The 15565-nt window shown below is 50.6% G+C and overlaps 1 protein-coding gene across 3 annotated transcripts in view; it reads right to left on the bottom strand.

Annotated features, from left to right (window-relative positions):
• Window positions 1-6895: 6895 nt before the first annotated feature.
• The window catches only part of SNTA1 (syntrophin alpha 1), a 77478-nt gene continuing 68808 nt past the window's right edge, over window positions 6896-15565 (bottom strand). For 2 of the 3 annotated variants that reach the window (XM_075072320.1, XM_032793333.2), the window contains exons 6-8: window positions 11522-11744; window positions 10164-10351; window positions 6896-7849 (exon numbers count right to left, since the gene is read on the bottom strand). In XM_075072320.1, coding sequence (XP_074928421.1) covers window positions 7780-7849; window positions 10164-10351; window positions 11522-11744 — 481 coding nt within the window. In that variant the 3' untranslated portion in view covers window positions 6896-7779. The remainder of the gene's footprint in view (window positions 7850-10163; window positions 10352-11521; window positions 11745-15565) is intronic. The other variant, XM_032793334.2, reaches the window with a different exon arrangement.

Genomic DNA, 15565 nt, shown 5'->3' with positions numbered 1-15565 from the left:
CCACTTTTCTGCACCATGTTCTGACGCGCTGGTTGAGTCTTTTCCCAGCTGTAAACAGGCTTGTAAAGTGGCAGGCTGTTAAATGCTACTTTGTTTCTCTGGGCAATGAGAAGTGCCCAAAATCTCAATGGATGCTGTACTCAGACATGGAAAATGATGAACGAGGTTCATCTGTTTTTCCTCCAGAATGTCCTGAAAATCTTCAATGATACTGTGCTCTGTTTGGAAAATGAGAGTATGACAGCATGTGAAGTGTATGTCATAATGAATACTCTGAGAATTAAACTTCAGCAACAGAAGAATGACAAATTCTTTGGCTCCAGAGTTAAAAATGCATTAACTGAGATGCTGCCTGTGTCATAAACAGATAGCTAAGGGTTAATGTCTCTTTCACCTGGAAAGGGGTAACAAACAACACCTGACCAGAGGACCAATCAGGAAACAAGATACTTTCAAATCTCAAGGGAGGGAAGTTTTGGGTGTGGGTCCTTTGTTCTGTGTCTGTGTGCTCTCTAGGTCTTGAGGTGATCACCACTATCTCCAGGCTCATTCTAATCTTCGTTTCCAAGTTGTATACAGATAGAAAAACAATATAGGTTTTTACATTGTTTCTGTATTTGCAAGTGTGTAGTTTTCTGGAAATGTTTAAATTGTATTTTTCTGAATAAGGCTTGTTATTCATTTTTATAAGTTAACAGACCCTGTAATATTTCATCTTGATTACAGAGATGATTTTTATGTCTTTTCTTTCTTTTTTATTAAAAGCTTTCTTTTTAAGACCTGTTTGATTTTCTTTTCTAGTTGAGGCTCAAGGGATAGGAATCTCTGTGCCAGCGATTATTGTCTCTCTCAGGGAAAGACTGGGAGGGGGAAAAAGAAGGAGGGGGGAAGGTGAATTGTCCTCTCTGTTTTGTAATTCAAGGAGTTTAAGTACAGTAATCTTCCAGGGTAACCCAGGGAGGGGAAGCCTGGGAGGAGGTAAAGATGGGGGAAGGGAAGTGGGTTATTTCCCTTTGTTGTGAGACTCAAGGCATCTGAGTCTTGGGGTCCCTAGGGAAGGTTTTGGGGAGACCAAAGTGTACCAGGCACTGGAATTCCTGGTTGGTGGCAGTGCTACAGGATCTAAGCTGGTAATTAAGCTTAGAGGATTCATGCAGGTACCCAAATTTTGGACGCTAAGGTTCAGATTTGGGAATTATACCTTATGACAGCCTGTCACTGCTGCATGTCTCCAGAAAGATTTCATGAAATTTTATGATGTGTCAATCTTATATTTGGAGAAATGGTTTGATTTTTCAGCAACTGGCTACTTGTTCAATACCCAGTGCTTGAATATCAAAGTCAATAGGGCATTCGAGTACAAGGATCTGTCTGTGGCCATGATAGCTGTAAACCTCCAGAAAACAGTGGATCTTGATCAGCTTTATGATGAGTACTGTGTCATCAAAGACATTGACTCCAAGTTGGAGCCTAGACACTACTCAGTTGGGAAATTCTGGTCTCAAGTGCTGAGAAACAAGGACGGTAGCACTGAATTCCTGAACATGACAAAGCTGGTGTCATACGTGCTCAGTATGTTGGTGTCACTAAGCATAACCCTAACGTAACTTAAAAGGTAAAAGGTAATAAGGATATAAAGTCTCCCTGTTTAGGCCTCAGATGAGCAAGAGTCCTTCCATGTTTAAACTTTAATCGACCTAAAAGGCCTGGTGTAACAGCCGTTATCAGTTGCAACAGTTCTAAATGGTCTAAAGCAGAAATAATGAGGCCTGTGCACCTTTAGCAGAAGGACAAGATAACTTGCAGAAGGAAAACTTACTAACGAGCTGCTTCGGCCAAGTTTACTTAATGCACCTGCGCTTACGTTAAGTGCTACAGGGGGAGGAAGGAGGAGGAGAGGGAGGGGGAAGACAAAGAAGTGTGTGAGAAAAGAATGCTGCAGCCGGACAGAAGAGGGAGGGGAAACGGGGGCTTGCTAGTCAGCGAGAAAAGTTCTCATGGATATAAAGGAACAGACTGCTTGTTTTAGCTGGGCTGGATTTGAGGCATACTAGTCTCCCAGCATCACTTTGAGATCTCAAATAAACTCTGCTTGCTTCTCCCCCTGGTGTGTTCATTGGCGCTGAAGCACTCCGGGCACGAATCACTGTTGTTTGCCTTGGGCACCCCTGGTGTCAGCAACAAGTATACCAGTAAGCAACGTGTACACAGAGCGTGTATTTTCAATCACGAAAGGTGCATGGACTGATGTCTGAAATAGAAGCAGCATAGATTGGTACGGAGTGAAACCCTTGTCAAAATGAATTTCTGGATGAGATGCAAGGACTTCTACAGCTTTGTGATTGCCCAGAAGCAAGTCATGACTATGACAAAGTCATCCAAGAAGTGCTAGACTCCTGGCATGTCTGAGAGATCTGCAAATTGGGAAGTTGATTTATTAACTGAATAAAAAACCTTTACCCCTGTTGTTTGTTTAGTGTACAAATAAATCTGTATGTTTAAATATGGATTACAACTAAGTCTAATTTAGTCAGGGGGGCCATGAGACACTGATTCCAGACCTCTGTGACTTAGTTTGCTTCACCTGCCAGTGGCTGAAGACAGGTCTGTGGGCCACCCCTCTGTGACTGCAGCTGGGCTGGAGCCAGGGCTAGAACCAGGACACTTTTGCTGGCCTGCAACTGGGTCTGACTTTGCAACCAGGATCCTGTGCCCCTGTCCTGTGACTTCAGTTGGGGGCTGGAGCTGGAGCCCTTGCTCGGACCACTAGACAACACTTCCTCCAAACAAGTTGTTCATACTGACATTAAGGGCATCCACAGGAGTGAAGCTCAGAGCACAAAAACGCCTCTGCTGGAAATGGGCCGGGAGAAAACTCCCCATCCTGGTCCTTAACGGAGCCTCGTAGATCCTTCTTCTGCACAGCTGGAGGCAGGAAGAGGGCAACAACCCTTGCCAAAAAACGCCTCCCTCTCCAAAGCACGGAGGGAGCCAGCATGATGGAGAGACCTGAAGCGGCACTCACTGCTCAGACCCTGCCTGGCAGCCCTGCTTCTCCTTTGTGGCTGCGTGTACTGAAACCCCCATCAGGGCTGGGGCACCGGGCTGTGAAAGGAGTTCCCTGCTTTCAGCATTAAGGTGGTTTTGAGCCAAGCATTAAGCTGCTGGCTTCTATCAATCAAGGTGGGTGTTACTGGAAGATAAAGCTCAGCACATGAGCCTCGCAGCATCTGATTGGGATTGTTCTAGATCCTTTCACTGCAGACAGCCAGTCAGGATCCTGGAGCCCTTCCTCAGCAACGAAGACAGGAGCCAACCAACAACAGCCCCTTGAAAACAAGCTTAAGTCAGGAGGGCTGATCATCCCTCCACCTCCCCAGCTGCTGGAATGGTTAGAGACAATGCACCCAGGGGCCTCATGCGGCCTTCAGCCAGTCCGGCTGCATGTCAAAAAAGGACCAGATGCTGCTTCTGCCTGAGCAAGGCTGTGGCCCCCGGACTCAGCACAAAACTAAATGTTTAAGGCCCAGGTCTAAAGACTTGAGATGTAATCCTTCCGGGCTGTGTTTTTAAAGCCAACCTCTGATTCTGTGTGTGCAAAAACTGGTACTGAGGTAGCTCGGTGCCTGATTGTGCCCATAGATCAGCCACTCCATTATTTTAAACGACGTCAATATTTGCCCCTAAGTTGACAGTAAGGGCAAAATTACCAGCACAGAACTGATTGAGGCCTCTTTTAAATCCACAGCTTGTAAATCTGGGGCTGCCAGCTCAATGGCCTGGTTATGGGCCCATGAGCCATTGTAGAAGGTGGATGTCTTGATGGCGACAGATGCATGTCAGTGACAAGGTTCAGCAGCAGCAGCATTGCAGTGATTAGACAGTGATCAAGCACCCTATACACAGCACATCTGAATAACAGAGACAGCTGATAAAGCTTGTCAAGGCAGCACAGCTGTAGAGCATTGACTGGGAGATGCTGGAAATCAAGTGCAACCCAGAATTGTGAGAGGGCAAAGTGACCTGTTCTGCATTGGGATGAAACGGCAAAATCGTGAAAGTTTTCACCAACAAACAAATCCAAAATAAAAAATTCAGTTTGGCTCAGTTTGAAATGTTTCATTTTGATTTCAACCTGTCACATTTTTAGTACAAATTAAGTTGAATTTCAAAATGAAAAAAAGTCACTTTGAACCAAAACACTGAAAATTTTCATTTTGAAAATGTGAAATGGGACGCTGACAGTTTTTAAACTTTTGAGTAGGGAGATCTGTTGACACCAAGCCCTTCCCACAAACAGTTTTGGTTTTGACAAATTGGAATTGTTCAGTGGAAAAAAATGTTCCATTGAAAAATCCTGATCAGCTGTAATTCTGACCCAGTGTCATTTGTTTTTTGCAGAGTGGACATGATTTACTAAAAGTTCAGGTTAATGTTAGACTGAAAGTTTACTGTTTTAGAGGTTTTTACCCTAAGGAGCAGCATGCCCAAGTGACTACAGCATGGGCTGAGGACACAGAAAACCACGGCTCTATTCCTGACACTAACCTGTGTGTAACTTTGGGTGAGTCACTTCCCCACTGTGTATCTTAGCCTCACCTCTGGCATTGGAATTATAATGCTACTTTGCAAAACAATGTGAGATCCACCACTGCCTTGTTTGACTTTTATAAATCAGAGACTGGAAAAGCAGAAGGTCTTGGATTACAAAGTGTAAGGGATAATGTTTACTGCACTTTTGGAGGCCATTTGCACATATGGACCAGAACTCCACAGCTCCTTCCTGATGTCTTTGCTCACAAAAGCATTAAAATAAACCACCACCCAAGTGTTTTTTTTCCTAGAAGGATTTCAAAGCATCTTATGAATCAAGGAAGCATCACAATTCTAATTTTCATTTTACAAATTGGGAAAGAAGAGCATGATGGGGTACACTCACCTTGAGTGCCTCCTAGTGGCTGGGTGAAGTACTGCGAGCTTTTCCCCACTCTCTGCATCCCTCTGTAAGTTGCTGACCTCACTTGGCAGCTGTTCAATGACTAGGCCCTCCAGTCAAGTCACAGTCAGAACAAAGCCCTTCCAGTGTAGCAAAGAGTTCACCAAACTGCCTACCCTCCCCGGAGTCTTCAGCCCCATCTCTGGGCCCTTTAGATCCCGTCATTTTCTTGGGCTTCAAAACATGCCTGGTCCCCTTCTCAGGATTAGGCCACTCAGACAGTGGGGGAGCCCAGCCTGCCAATGCTCCAGGCTCCCTGTAATCCTCTGCTGCTACTTTTGGGGCCTCTGCCCACCTGCTCCTCTTATCTTCACCCCTTAGCCTTAAAGTTTTCAGGTCCCCATTCTCCCAGCACAAGTAAATGCAGTGGAGTGGGCAGGGGCGGGGTGGGGGGAACAGGGCAGGCACCCATCCTCACCCTGCTGGTCCCAGCCAGAAACTGACCTGCTCAGCCCTGCAGCTCCTTTCATCTGAGCCTGCTGGGCTCTGATTTGCTGCTTCCATGCAGCCTCTCTAGGCAGGCTTGGAGGACCCACCTTCCCTGCTCCTTTCTTGGGGCAGGGTCTAATAGGACCACAAAGCCTTGAGCAGGGGCCATTAAGGGTCAGGTGCACCTTGTCACACAGAGGTTACGTGAATTGACCTGCGTCAAACAGCAGATCAGAGGCAGAGCAGGAATGCAAACCAGGGACCCTGGCTCCCAGTCCCTCTGCACCACAAGATGTGCTACCTCTGCCTCTGTGACATACGTGATATCTGTAATTAACCATAAAGCATTGAGACTGCTCTGAGGGGCAGTGCTACCATCAGCATCAGCGGCAACAGGGCCAGTGCTCGTGGAGTGCCCTCTCTTTTCACACACATAATCATCATAGTTGGCAATAAATAATGAAGGGAACAAAGGCAGGCACTAGCTGAGAAAGAAGCTGAATTAGTTCTAGAATCTGAAATGAATAACAACAACAAATGAATTCAATACTTAAATGCAATGCCCCAATCTGGGATGGGATGTTCGGTGGATCTAGTGCTGCACATGCGGTGTGGAGATAGTTTACATTTCAAAGCAGGTTGTGGCCTGAAATGTTGTTCCAGAGTCCTATGTAAAGGAAAGAGAGAGAGAGAGGTGTGTGCGTGTGTGCTGTCCCTGGAGCAAAACAGTGCTGTTTAACAGCACGTGCTGATACACAGCTTAAGGTAGGAAGATGCTCTTCCCTTCTTTGGTCAGGTGAACCACTTCTCTCGTCACAGGCAACAGACAATGCCTCCAGCACACCCAAACACTATGATGAGCCGCTGGTTCAGAGACAAGGACATCATGTAAGGAGCCACTAACAGCACCTGGGTGCTCTCCAGGGTTCTCCCATCCAAGGACGGCCACGTCTGACACCACTTGGCTTGGCAGGCTGGACAAGAAGTCTGCCCAAAATAGAAGAGCTGCAGCTATTAATTACAAAACCCACATTTGCCCATAAAGAAAAGGTCTGGGCAAGGTCCATGGGGCCAAAGCCTGAGAGAAAGATTAGCAGAGCACAGCACTTACAATACAATCAGAGCAACTAATCCTTCTTCCCAAATCCTAAATAGCACCAGTAACGTTAACATCGGAAATGTCCCCTCTGCTGACATTTCTCTTCCTATCAGATCTAGAGCAAGCTGAAATGTTTTGAATTTCAATGAACGTTGCTAGAATTTCAAAGTCTGACCCCCTCCAAATAGAAAAAAGTCAATGATGTTATTGCAGAACTTTCTCCTATTATTTCCATCCTCTCCAGTCAGAACCTCACAGTCCTTCTGGCTCCTGTTCGCACCAGCCTTTGGCAAAATTAAATCAAAGCATCAGACCACTTGTGACTTGAAATACAGGATTGCTACTACTCAGCATAAATCAGGAAACAAATATTGTATGGCATTGTTTGTGATGTTTATTTCACAAAAGAAAAAAAAGATTTTCATGCATGAACTTTTGGTTCATAAAACAAATTGTTTTCCTGCTCCCTACCTGACAGCCCCTCCGCCGCAAAAAATTAAACCAAAAAATAAAATTATCAAGGGGCTGGGAGTTAGCAAAAGAAAAAGAACCATCCAAATCTAATGAATAAAAAGGAGGGTTAAATTATGGCTCTTCTTACTAGTTATAGAGTTGAATAAATCAGCAAATATACTTCATACTCTCTAGTTCACATCGGTCAAAAGAATACAAAGTTGGCTCAGGTCTCCAGACCAGTTGTTTCCAAAATGGGCCTCTGGGGAACAGAGATGTTTGTTTAAGTATCTATCTACAGCTTCTTTTTATGATAAAGGGAGTTTAAAATATGGGGAGCCTTTAGAACCAAGCTCTATAAATATAAAACATTGATACAAACTGATTCTTTGTACAGAAAATATCATCTCACAAGGCACTAGAGTGAGTGTATCTGGGGGGGTGTTTTGTCTTGCCTGGGTTTTTTTCAAGCTTGTTTCGAGTGCTGTTGTCAAAGTGGGAATGTCATTAGTTCTTGAGCAACGCTGCAGAGAACGCCCACTACAAGCGGGCGGGGAGCAGAGCCTTCTGTCTTGTTGCTGGCAGGAGGCAGACCTGGCAGTGGCAGGGATTATGTCGGGTGTCCTGGACATTGAGTGGTTTTCCTTGGCTGTGGCTGTGTTACCCAGTCATTCGCATCTTGTCTGAATGGCTTTTGTTTGGCATTGGCCAAGAGGGAATCGCCATAGTGCATAGATCTTGTGGGGTTCGAATTCTCTCTCTCGATCCTTCTCAGGCCCCTATGCCAGCAGCCCGAGCCGGGTCACTTTGGCAGATAGGAATGAGTGGATAATGAAGACGATGGTTTTGGGGCAGGAGTGAAGGTCCAGTTGCTGTAATAAAGGGGAATATTTGCAATGGTCAGTGCTCTGCTCAGCCCTCTCAGCCTCCACTTTGCAGGTGGGGGCTGAGGGTGAAACGTGCCATGAAGTCACATTGGCGGGGCGAGAGCCCAGGAACGGGGATGCCTCTTTAGCTGCTTCACCACCCTCCCCAGACGCTGTCTCCCAGGGGAGAGGAGAGCTCAGACTTAGTAGCATAGCTAGCGGGGTGCAGGGGAAGCAGCCACTTTCATTCAGCACATTTTCCAAAAGCAGCATCTGCCGGGCCAGTGCTGGGGGCAGCACGGCCAGAGGAGCCATGGGGGAGGGGGCAGCAGGCGCGGCCAGAGGAGCGAGGGGGCTGGCTCCTTGGCCATCGCGCCCCATGCTCAGCGCAGCCCCAACATCGCTGCAGCCACCTCCTGCGGTGGCTCAGGGCTCGGCAACCAAGCGTTCCCCGCCCCTTGCTACTGTGGCAGCAGCAGAATCTCCTGGTAGCAGCTCATGGCTCAGTGAAATATTCCGCAGCCCCCGCATCCCATTGCGGTGGGCAGGTGGGGGGAGGCAAAAGGGCCCCTGTGCCTTTAAGGCCGCGTGGCTGGTGAGCCCCGTGTGGAATGCACTGAGCACTGGGATTGGGGCGAGCTTGTGGATCCGGGCTGGCATTTCCCCCAGACAGCAACTGGAGGGTCAGGGCCCAGCCTGGCCTGGCCCAGCAGCGCCATGGAGCGAGGCTCAGCCAGCGACTCACGAGCCGGAGCCAGAGCCAGGATCCGCCCGCAGCACGGTGCCGGGATCAGCTGGGGACAGGTGGCGGCGCAGGACGGAGGGTGAGTGGGGCACTGGAGGATCCGGGCGAGAGGCTCCCTGAGGCTGGGCCCGCAGGGCAGGGGTGCAGGCCATGCTGTCTGGACAGGGGGCCCTGGCACAGCACAGGAGCCTGGAGCCCAGGGCAGGAGGGACAGAACCCCGCGGGTGAGGCCGGGCGGCGTAGCTGGCGGGGGACACCTGCAGAGTGGGCTGGGCAGGAGATACTATCCTGGGACCACAGGGGGATGGGGGTATCCGCACCGCCAGGAAGCCTGCAAGAGTCCTGAGCTGGGATCCGGGGTTAATCTGGGGGGAGAACAGGAGGAGCCAAGGGGGGTGTGGCCAGAGGAGGAGCCAAAGGGGGCACCTTTTTTATGTTTGCTCCCCCTACACATAGAACCTGGCTACGCCACTGCTCAGACTCACTGCAATTAAAAACTCGTGGCCGGCCCATGCAAGCTGACCCAGGCTCATAGGGCTTGTGCTGCAGGGCTGTTTAACTGGGGTGCAGACGTAGGCCTATCCCGGGACCCTCCTACCTCACAAAGCCTGGCCTCCAGCCCGAGCCCGAACATCTACACTGCAATGAGATAGCCCCTTAGCCCAAGCCCCACGAGCAGGATGCAGGTTTTTAATTCCAGTGTAGACATACCCATCGAAGCATCTGGGTGAGACTGTGAACAGGGCTGGCTGGTGCCATTTGCTATTGGCTATTAATGTGGGGTGGGAGGAAAGGGTCTGAAATTACACATCTACACTGGAGCTGGAGGTGTGATTTCCAGCTGAGGTCTGAGTGAGCTGTAGTGTAGCTGCAGCAGCAGGGTGGGGAGCCCCTCGAGTGCGTGCATGGGGTCACCAATAGGATGACGCTTGGGCTAGTGAACCTGGCCTGCCATGACTATGGTTAGTGTGCCACCTCGCTTGGAGCGCGCATGTGTACACCCAGCAGGGCTAGAAATGACACCGCCTGCCTTGTTTCAGAGCAACGAACCCAGGCATGGGGAGCCAAAGCCTACGGAGGTATCTGGCAGCAGCCTGCTTACTGTCCCAGCACCATTCCTCTAAGCCGCATGCTGCCCTCACCTGCTGCCCTGTCCGACAGGACATGCCCCCATCAGAACCCACACAGAGCAACGTTTTAAAGGAACAAAACTCCAGCCCAGGATCCATTCCTCATTCCTTTCATCTCTTTCTAGATATAACATGGGTCTGACCACCCATCCCTCTGCCCCTGAGCCCACTCAGTATCTGCTCCCCTTGCTGCACTCTGTGCCTGGTGGAGGCACTGACAGCCCTGAATGCTACCAGCCTGGTTTATCTTTTCTTCAAAGGGTGCGAGGATCCCGCATTGCCCATTGCCTGAGCAGCGCCTGCCTTCTGAGATGGAGTCACATTCCCATGACCCCTTGTCAGAGGACCCACCCTCCACCCACCCCACCCTCCTCCTCCTGGGGGTCCCGGAGGGAGCATGCATCAGGCGATCTCAGCAAGCGAGCAAAGCACCAAGCCAACGCACAATCTCTCCCTCTGCGCTGCCGAAGTCCAGGTAGAGCATCTTGGCCCCGTCATCAGAGGACATCTGCAGCTTCTCGAAGGGCTGCTGCAGCAGGATGGTCCTGCTGATGCCGGGCTCCGTGGTGAAGATGGTGAAGCCCTTGTCGATGTGGATGGACAAGGTGCAGTCCCGACCATTCCATGTGCAGGCTGAAAGAGACCAGAGCAAAATGGCATCACCCAGGCTCAGTGCTGTCTTTCCCCCTGATGTCTCCTCTGCTCCTGCAGCCCTGTGGGTGCAGGGCCTGGAGCTGCTACTCATTACAGGGCACTTTGGGGCAGCTGGGGTTGGAACCTCACTCAGTGGTGAGAGCCAGGTGAAACACGGCCCTGAAGGGTACATGGGACATTGTCTCTCACTGGCTTCCCGCTGGGCAAACTGCCCCCAAAACTCACAGCAAAGTGAAGCTGATATCACTTAATATACCCTGATGTGGGGTGAAACCAAGAGCCTCCGCTGCTGGGGAGTGGCACAGCTCCATTGCCCTGTGTGGAGCCAGGCGGCAGACATGGCCCACCATGTATGGCAAAGTTACAACTCCATCAGCCAGAGCCAACTCTGAAACGCGCCTGCCCCAGCCAGCTTCCTCCTCAGGGCTCTCTCTTGCCTCTGTCCCGAGCACTGCTTTGCCACCCTGTCAGCTGGACACTTTCACATCCCATCTTCTTCCCCCAGCAAATCCCACTTGGGCAGGGCTGTGGCTGGATTCAGCCTGGGGCAGCCTTGACTGCGCTTGATTATCTCAGAGACCAGGGGGCCTGGAGGAATTGTCTGCACATATCTGACTAGACCTGGGCAGGGCAGGCAGCAAGCTGCCCTGTGGTTCGCCATGGATGCCCACATAGGGCTGAGTGCTTGCTGCACGGTGCCCAGCTCCTGAGCTGAAACTGGCAGGCTCTTCCCAGCCTGGTCATCAAATATTCTCTGTGTTATAGCACCAGACTTCGGCATTCCCTGAGGAGTGTTACTCCCACCCGTGTCCCTCCCTTCAGATCCCCCCACTCGCTCCCTGCCAGGTACCCATTGCCATGTATACCACTGCCCACTGGCCATCCCCCTTGTGCTATGGTATTTGGCACCTCCTTCACCCCACAGAATATCACTATTCATGACACCAGCAACTCCCAATGGGGGGAGGCCAGTGCCCCATGCTACTCACTCAGGAGACTCTGACACTGAGCCCCAGCAGCTGGCGAGGAGAGGATCCTTGTGAGAATGGGCACAGTGCTGCCTTTGGGGGGGTCTGGCCTCCCTCTCGCCACTGCCTGACCCTTGCAGGCAAGTCTCTGCCTCCCTCCCTCCCCCCTCCTGACACTCGCCTCCCACGGCCTCCCCAGTTCCTGACCCGCTGAGACTTCCTGCGTGAACTCGGCCGCACTGTGACAGCCATCCACCAGCATTCGCGTCCACATCGCCAGGTCCCGGTGTGTCTCCACGCTGAACAGGTGGGTTTCCACTCCCTTCTTGGTTCCCGTCCGCAAGGCGAAGGAGAGTTCTGAGTCATAGAGGTGGGAACCCTTGGATGGGCCGGAGTGCACAAGCCTACAGAAGGTGAGCAGAAGACTGGTCAGCATGAAATGCCATGTTACAAAGAACCCCCAGCACCACTGTCCGCTAGTGCAATGGGGAGAGCACCATCACCTGTCCAGGAAGCGTGGCCTAGAGGTTAGAATGCTAGCCTCAGCTGCAGATCTTCTCTGCCACTGCTTACTCAATTCCCCGTTGGTAAATGTGAGTGGGGCCCATGTGACTGACTGGCAGGTGCTCGGACACTGCACTCATGGGGGCCAGAAGTACAGACACTCTCGGTAAGGTGGCAGGGCTCTTCCACCCTTCATGCTGGTGGTTTCCTTGCTCTGCTTCACACCAGGTGGAATCTGAAACGTAATCTGGATTCGCTCATGACAGTTCACGATGCCCTGTCCTTCTCTAGCACCTTCCACCTAGGATCTCAAAGCACTTTACACATGGCAACGAACAACCCCTCCCATTGCCCTCTGAGAAGGGACAGGACAGGGTGTCTGGGGCAGAGCCTGGGAGGAAATGCAGGTGTCCTGACTACCAGCCCAGCAGCTGAGCTCGTCCTGCTGGCCCCTGCTGGAGCTGGCGTCTGGGTTTCCATACCTTGGTTCCATCCAGCACCAGCCTGGGTTGGCTGAGGTTTGTATGGTGAATGAATGAAATACGATTCACATGCGAGTGGGTTTGCAAAAGGCATGAGGCCTAGAATGTCTTGGGAGTAGGGGGGACCTTCAGCCCCTTCTATTCCACACTGCAAAGTTGTCTGTAACAATACCCGGCTGCTCTCCGCTGGGATATGCACACAGGCTCTGTCTCCCTGGGATGCAGTGGGGCACTGGCACTGTAACTCTATGCAAACAGAGCCCTTCAAGCACATGATCCAGGCTTGCTTAGGTTTGGGGCTCCCTTTTCAAATGGTTTCAGATTCCACCCATTTTCATTGTCCCTGCAATACGAGACATTTGCCAGCAGAGGCCACTGCAGCACCATGTACGTCTCTTTCCACACCAGACCCCGTTACTAGAGTATTGCTGAGACACACAGGGGCTGACTTCTCCCGGCCCCTAGTACCCCATGAGCGCTCCTCTCTGGGGGGCACTTGCCTCTGTCCCACCCAGACACCCTCACAGTCATTCCATTTGGCTGCATTTCAGAAATGTGGAATCATGAACTGAAATTCCAGGAACCTTTATGGCCAAGTGGCAACCCTGAGCAATGGCTTATGCCCCAGATGCAGAATCCCTAATAAAGAGCGAGGGTTTCGCAAACCTTAAAACGAGCAGCACTTTTAACAAATGTCAGAGATGTGCTTTGATTTTTTTTACATGTAGTGGTCTGACCGCCGAGGGGGCGTGTTCAGTTTCTGAGAATCAGGCCCCTTTGACTTGGCAAAAGATGGACAGTTAAATCACTAGTCCCCTTTCAAAACCCTGGCCCGCCTTAATTCCCTGGCTGCATTCCCAAACAACAGCCGTGGTGCGAATGCCTGAGAGCAACGCTGACTAGATACAGACAGGGACAGTGCCAGGTCTAGTCTCACTGCAAAACGTGCAAGCAACAGCATCAATGGTGGAAAGTGAAAAAGGAAATAAGCTTGTCGGTCTATCAGATTTCATTGTCTAAGGTGTCCTTACTAACCAGGGGAAAGTTTTGCCTACACAAAATGAGCCTGACCCACTGGTCTGAATTCTCCTGGCCTTTTGCAGTGGGGAATCCAGGAACCCAAACAGCCCTGAACTCTAGAAGGTGACGGAAGCGTTAAGAGATAAATCTAACTCTGAATTCTTCACTCTCAGGCTCATCTCCAGCATACAGACCACAGAGTATATGCGCCAGGGTCTATGAAGGTCTTCTGCCGTCAGCATCACATTGGAATGGCTGCATTACTCAGTGAAACCATGCGTGAGTGTGAGTTCGATGAGCTGTTCTTGCTGGTGGGAGGAAGTGAAACAGCAACTTACTTCATAGAGAAGCCATCTGGGAACATTTTACGTGGCGAGTGTACAAAACAGGTCACTGTCCCCGCTGCGTCTGGCACTTCTCCACTTGTATAAAGCCAGGTTACCCTTGTGGTTGTGAGTTCTACTGCACAATTCTCACTGGGAGAGGAACATAACTCCTCTTACATGTCACACACCGCTCCAAACAAGCGGAAGTAGCTTGTCGAGAAGTCACGTGATGCACATTTCATGCCTGCCATCTCATCTACTGGGCTCAGAACCAAGGCCTGGATCCTTCTGCACGGGGGAATTCCTCTCTCTCCAGCGAGAGACAGCTCTAGTGGCACAGGAGATACTGGATTGTAACACTCTCACTGGCCCATGAGGGAATGTCACCTGCTGACACTGGGGAGGAAATTCCATGTTTGGGAGGAAACATTTTTTGTGGCAGGTACACTAACTCCCCACTTAATGTTCTCTCGCTTAACGTTGTTTCGATGTTACGTCCCTGCTCCATTACAGAACATGCTCGTTTAAAGTTGTGCAATGCTCCCCTATAATGTTGATTGGCCGCCTGCTTTGTCCACAGCTTGCAGGATTCTGCAGAAGAGCAGTGACTGTATAAGACAACATTGCACAACTTGTATCAGGGTGGGCTGGCAGCCCCCTTATCAGCTCCCCTCAGTGCCCCCTGGTCGCCGGTGGACCAGCGCCTTCCCCCTCCCTCCCCTGCCTTCTGCCCGCAGCAATCAGCTGGTTTGTGGTGTTCAGGAGACTGAGGGGGGAAGGAGGGGAGGAGTGAGGACATGGTGTGCAGAGTAAAGGGGGAGAAGAGTCAGGTTAAGGGTGGAGGCTTGGGGGAAGGGGTAGAGTGGGTAGACCAAGGCTTGAGCCCCCCCGCCCCTGGCAAAGTCGGTACCTGTATTAAATTGCTTGTTAAAATTGTTTAAAATGGACATAATGCCTTTTGTCTGGCAAAAAAAAAATTCCCTGGAACCTAACTCCCTCATTTACATTAATCCTTATTGGGAAATTAGATTCGCTTAACATCGTTTCGCTTAAAGTCACATTTTTCAGGAACAGAACTACAACGTTAAGTGTGGAGTTACTGTAGTTAAAAAAAAAGGCAGGTGCGGCCGAGGCCGATGTTACCGAGTGTAGACCAGGGGAAGAGGTCTAAGATGCACCATTTCTCATGGCTGTCCCTCTGGTACCATTTCCTGCTCCTAACCCTGCTGGGTTTGTTCTATCCCCTGTTCCAAGCCCTGAGTGCCCCATTACACAGCCACTCGGGGGGGGACACTTTGCTTCTCTCCCTTGGAGTCCGATAATGATTTTCTGTTCTTTTTTCTCACTCGCTCTCCAAGACACTCAAGCCCAGGGTCACTCTGGTACCCCTCCCCTTCCACCTCCAAGCGCCCAGGCTGGGAATGTTTTAGGCAGGAAATGAAGATTTGTTTATGGCTCCCTAGGCCAGGGGTTCTCAAACTCAGGGTCAGGACCCCTCAGGAGGTCGCAAGGTTATTCCAAGGGGGGTCGCAAGCTGTCAGCCTCCACCTCAAACCCCGCTTTGCCTCCACCATTTATAATGGTGTTAAATATATAAAAAGTGTCTTTAATTTAGAAGGGGGTCGCACACAGAGGCTTGCTATGTGAAAAGGGTCACCAGTACAAAAGTTAGAGAACCACTGCCCTAGGCTAACAGCCCCTGGAGGGAGAACACAGCTCCCGGTAGAAACGATTCTCACTCATTCTGGCAGCACCAAGGAGACTCCACGCACAGTGGACTGCAGAGCGTTACCAAGGCCTTGTCGTGCTCTGTGCTTTAGCTCATTTCGGCGATACCATATCTGCAGGGAAGGACTCGCGCTAGCAGGGAGCCATTATCCTGGGAGCTGACTC

This window comes from Chelonoidis abingdonii, chromosome 14 (assembly GCF_003597395.2).
Source record: "Chelonoidis abingdonii isolate Lonesome George chromosome 14, CheloAbing_2.0, whole genome shotgun sequence".
Classification (NCBI taxonomy): Eukaryota; Metazoa; Chordata; order Testudines; family Testudinidae; genus Chelonoidis; species Chelonoidis abingdonii.
The sequence above is the reverse complement of the archived record's forward strand: the minus strand, read 5'-3'. Positions and strand labels throughout refer to the sequence as shown.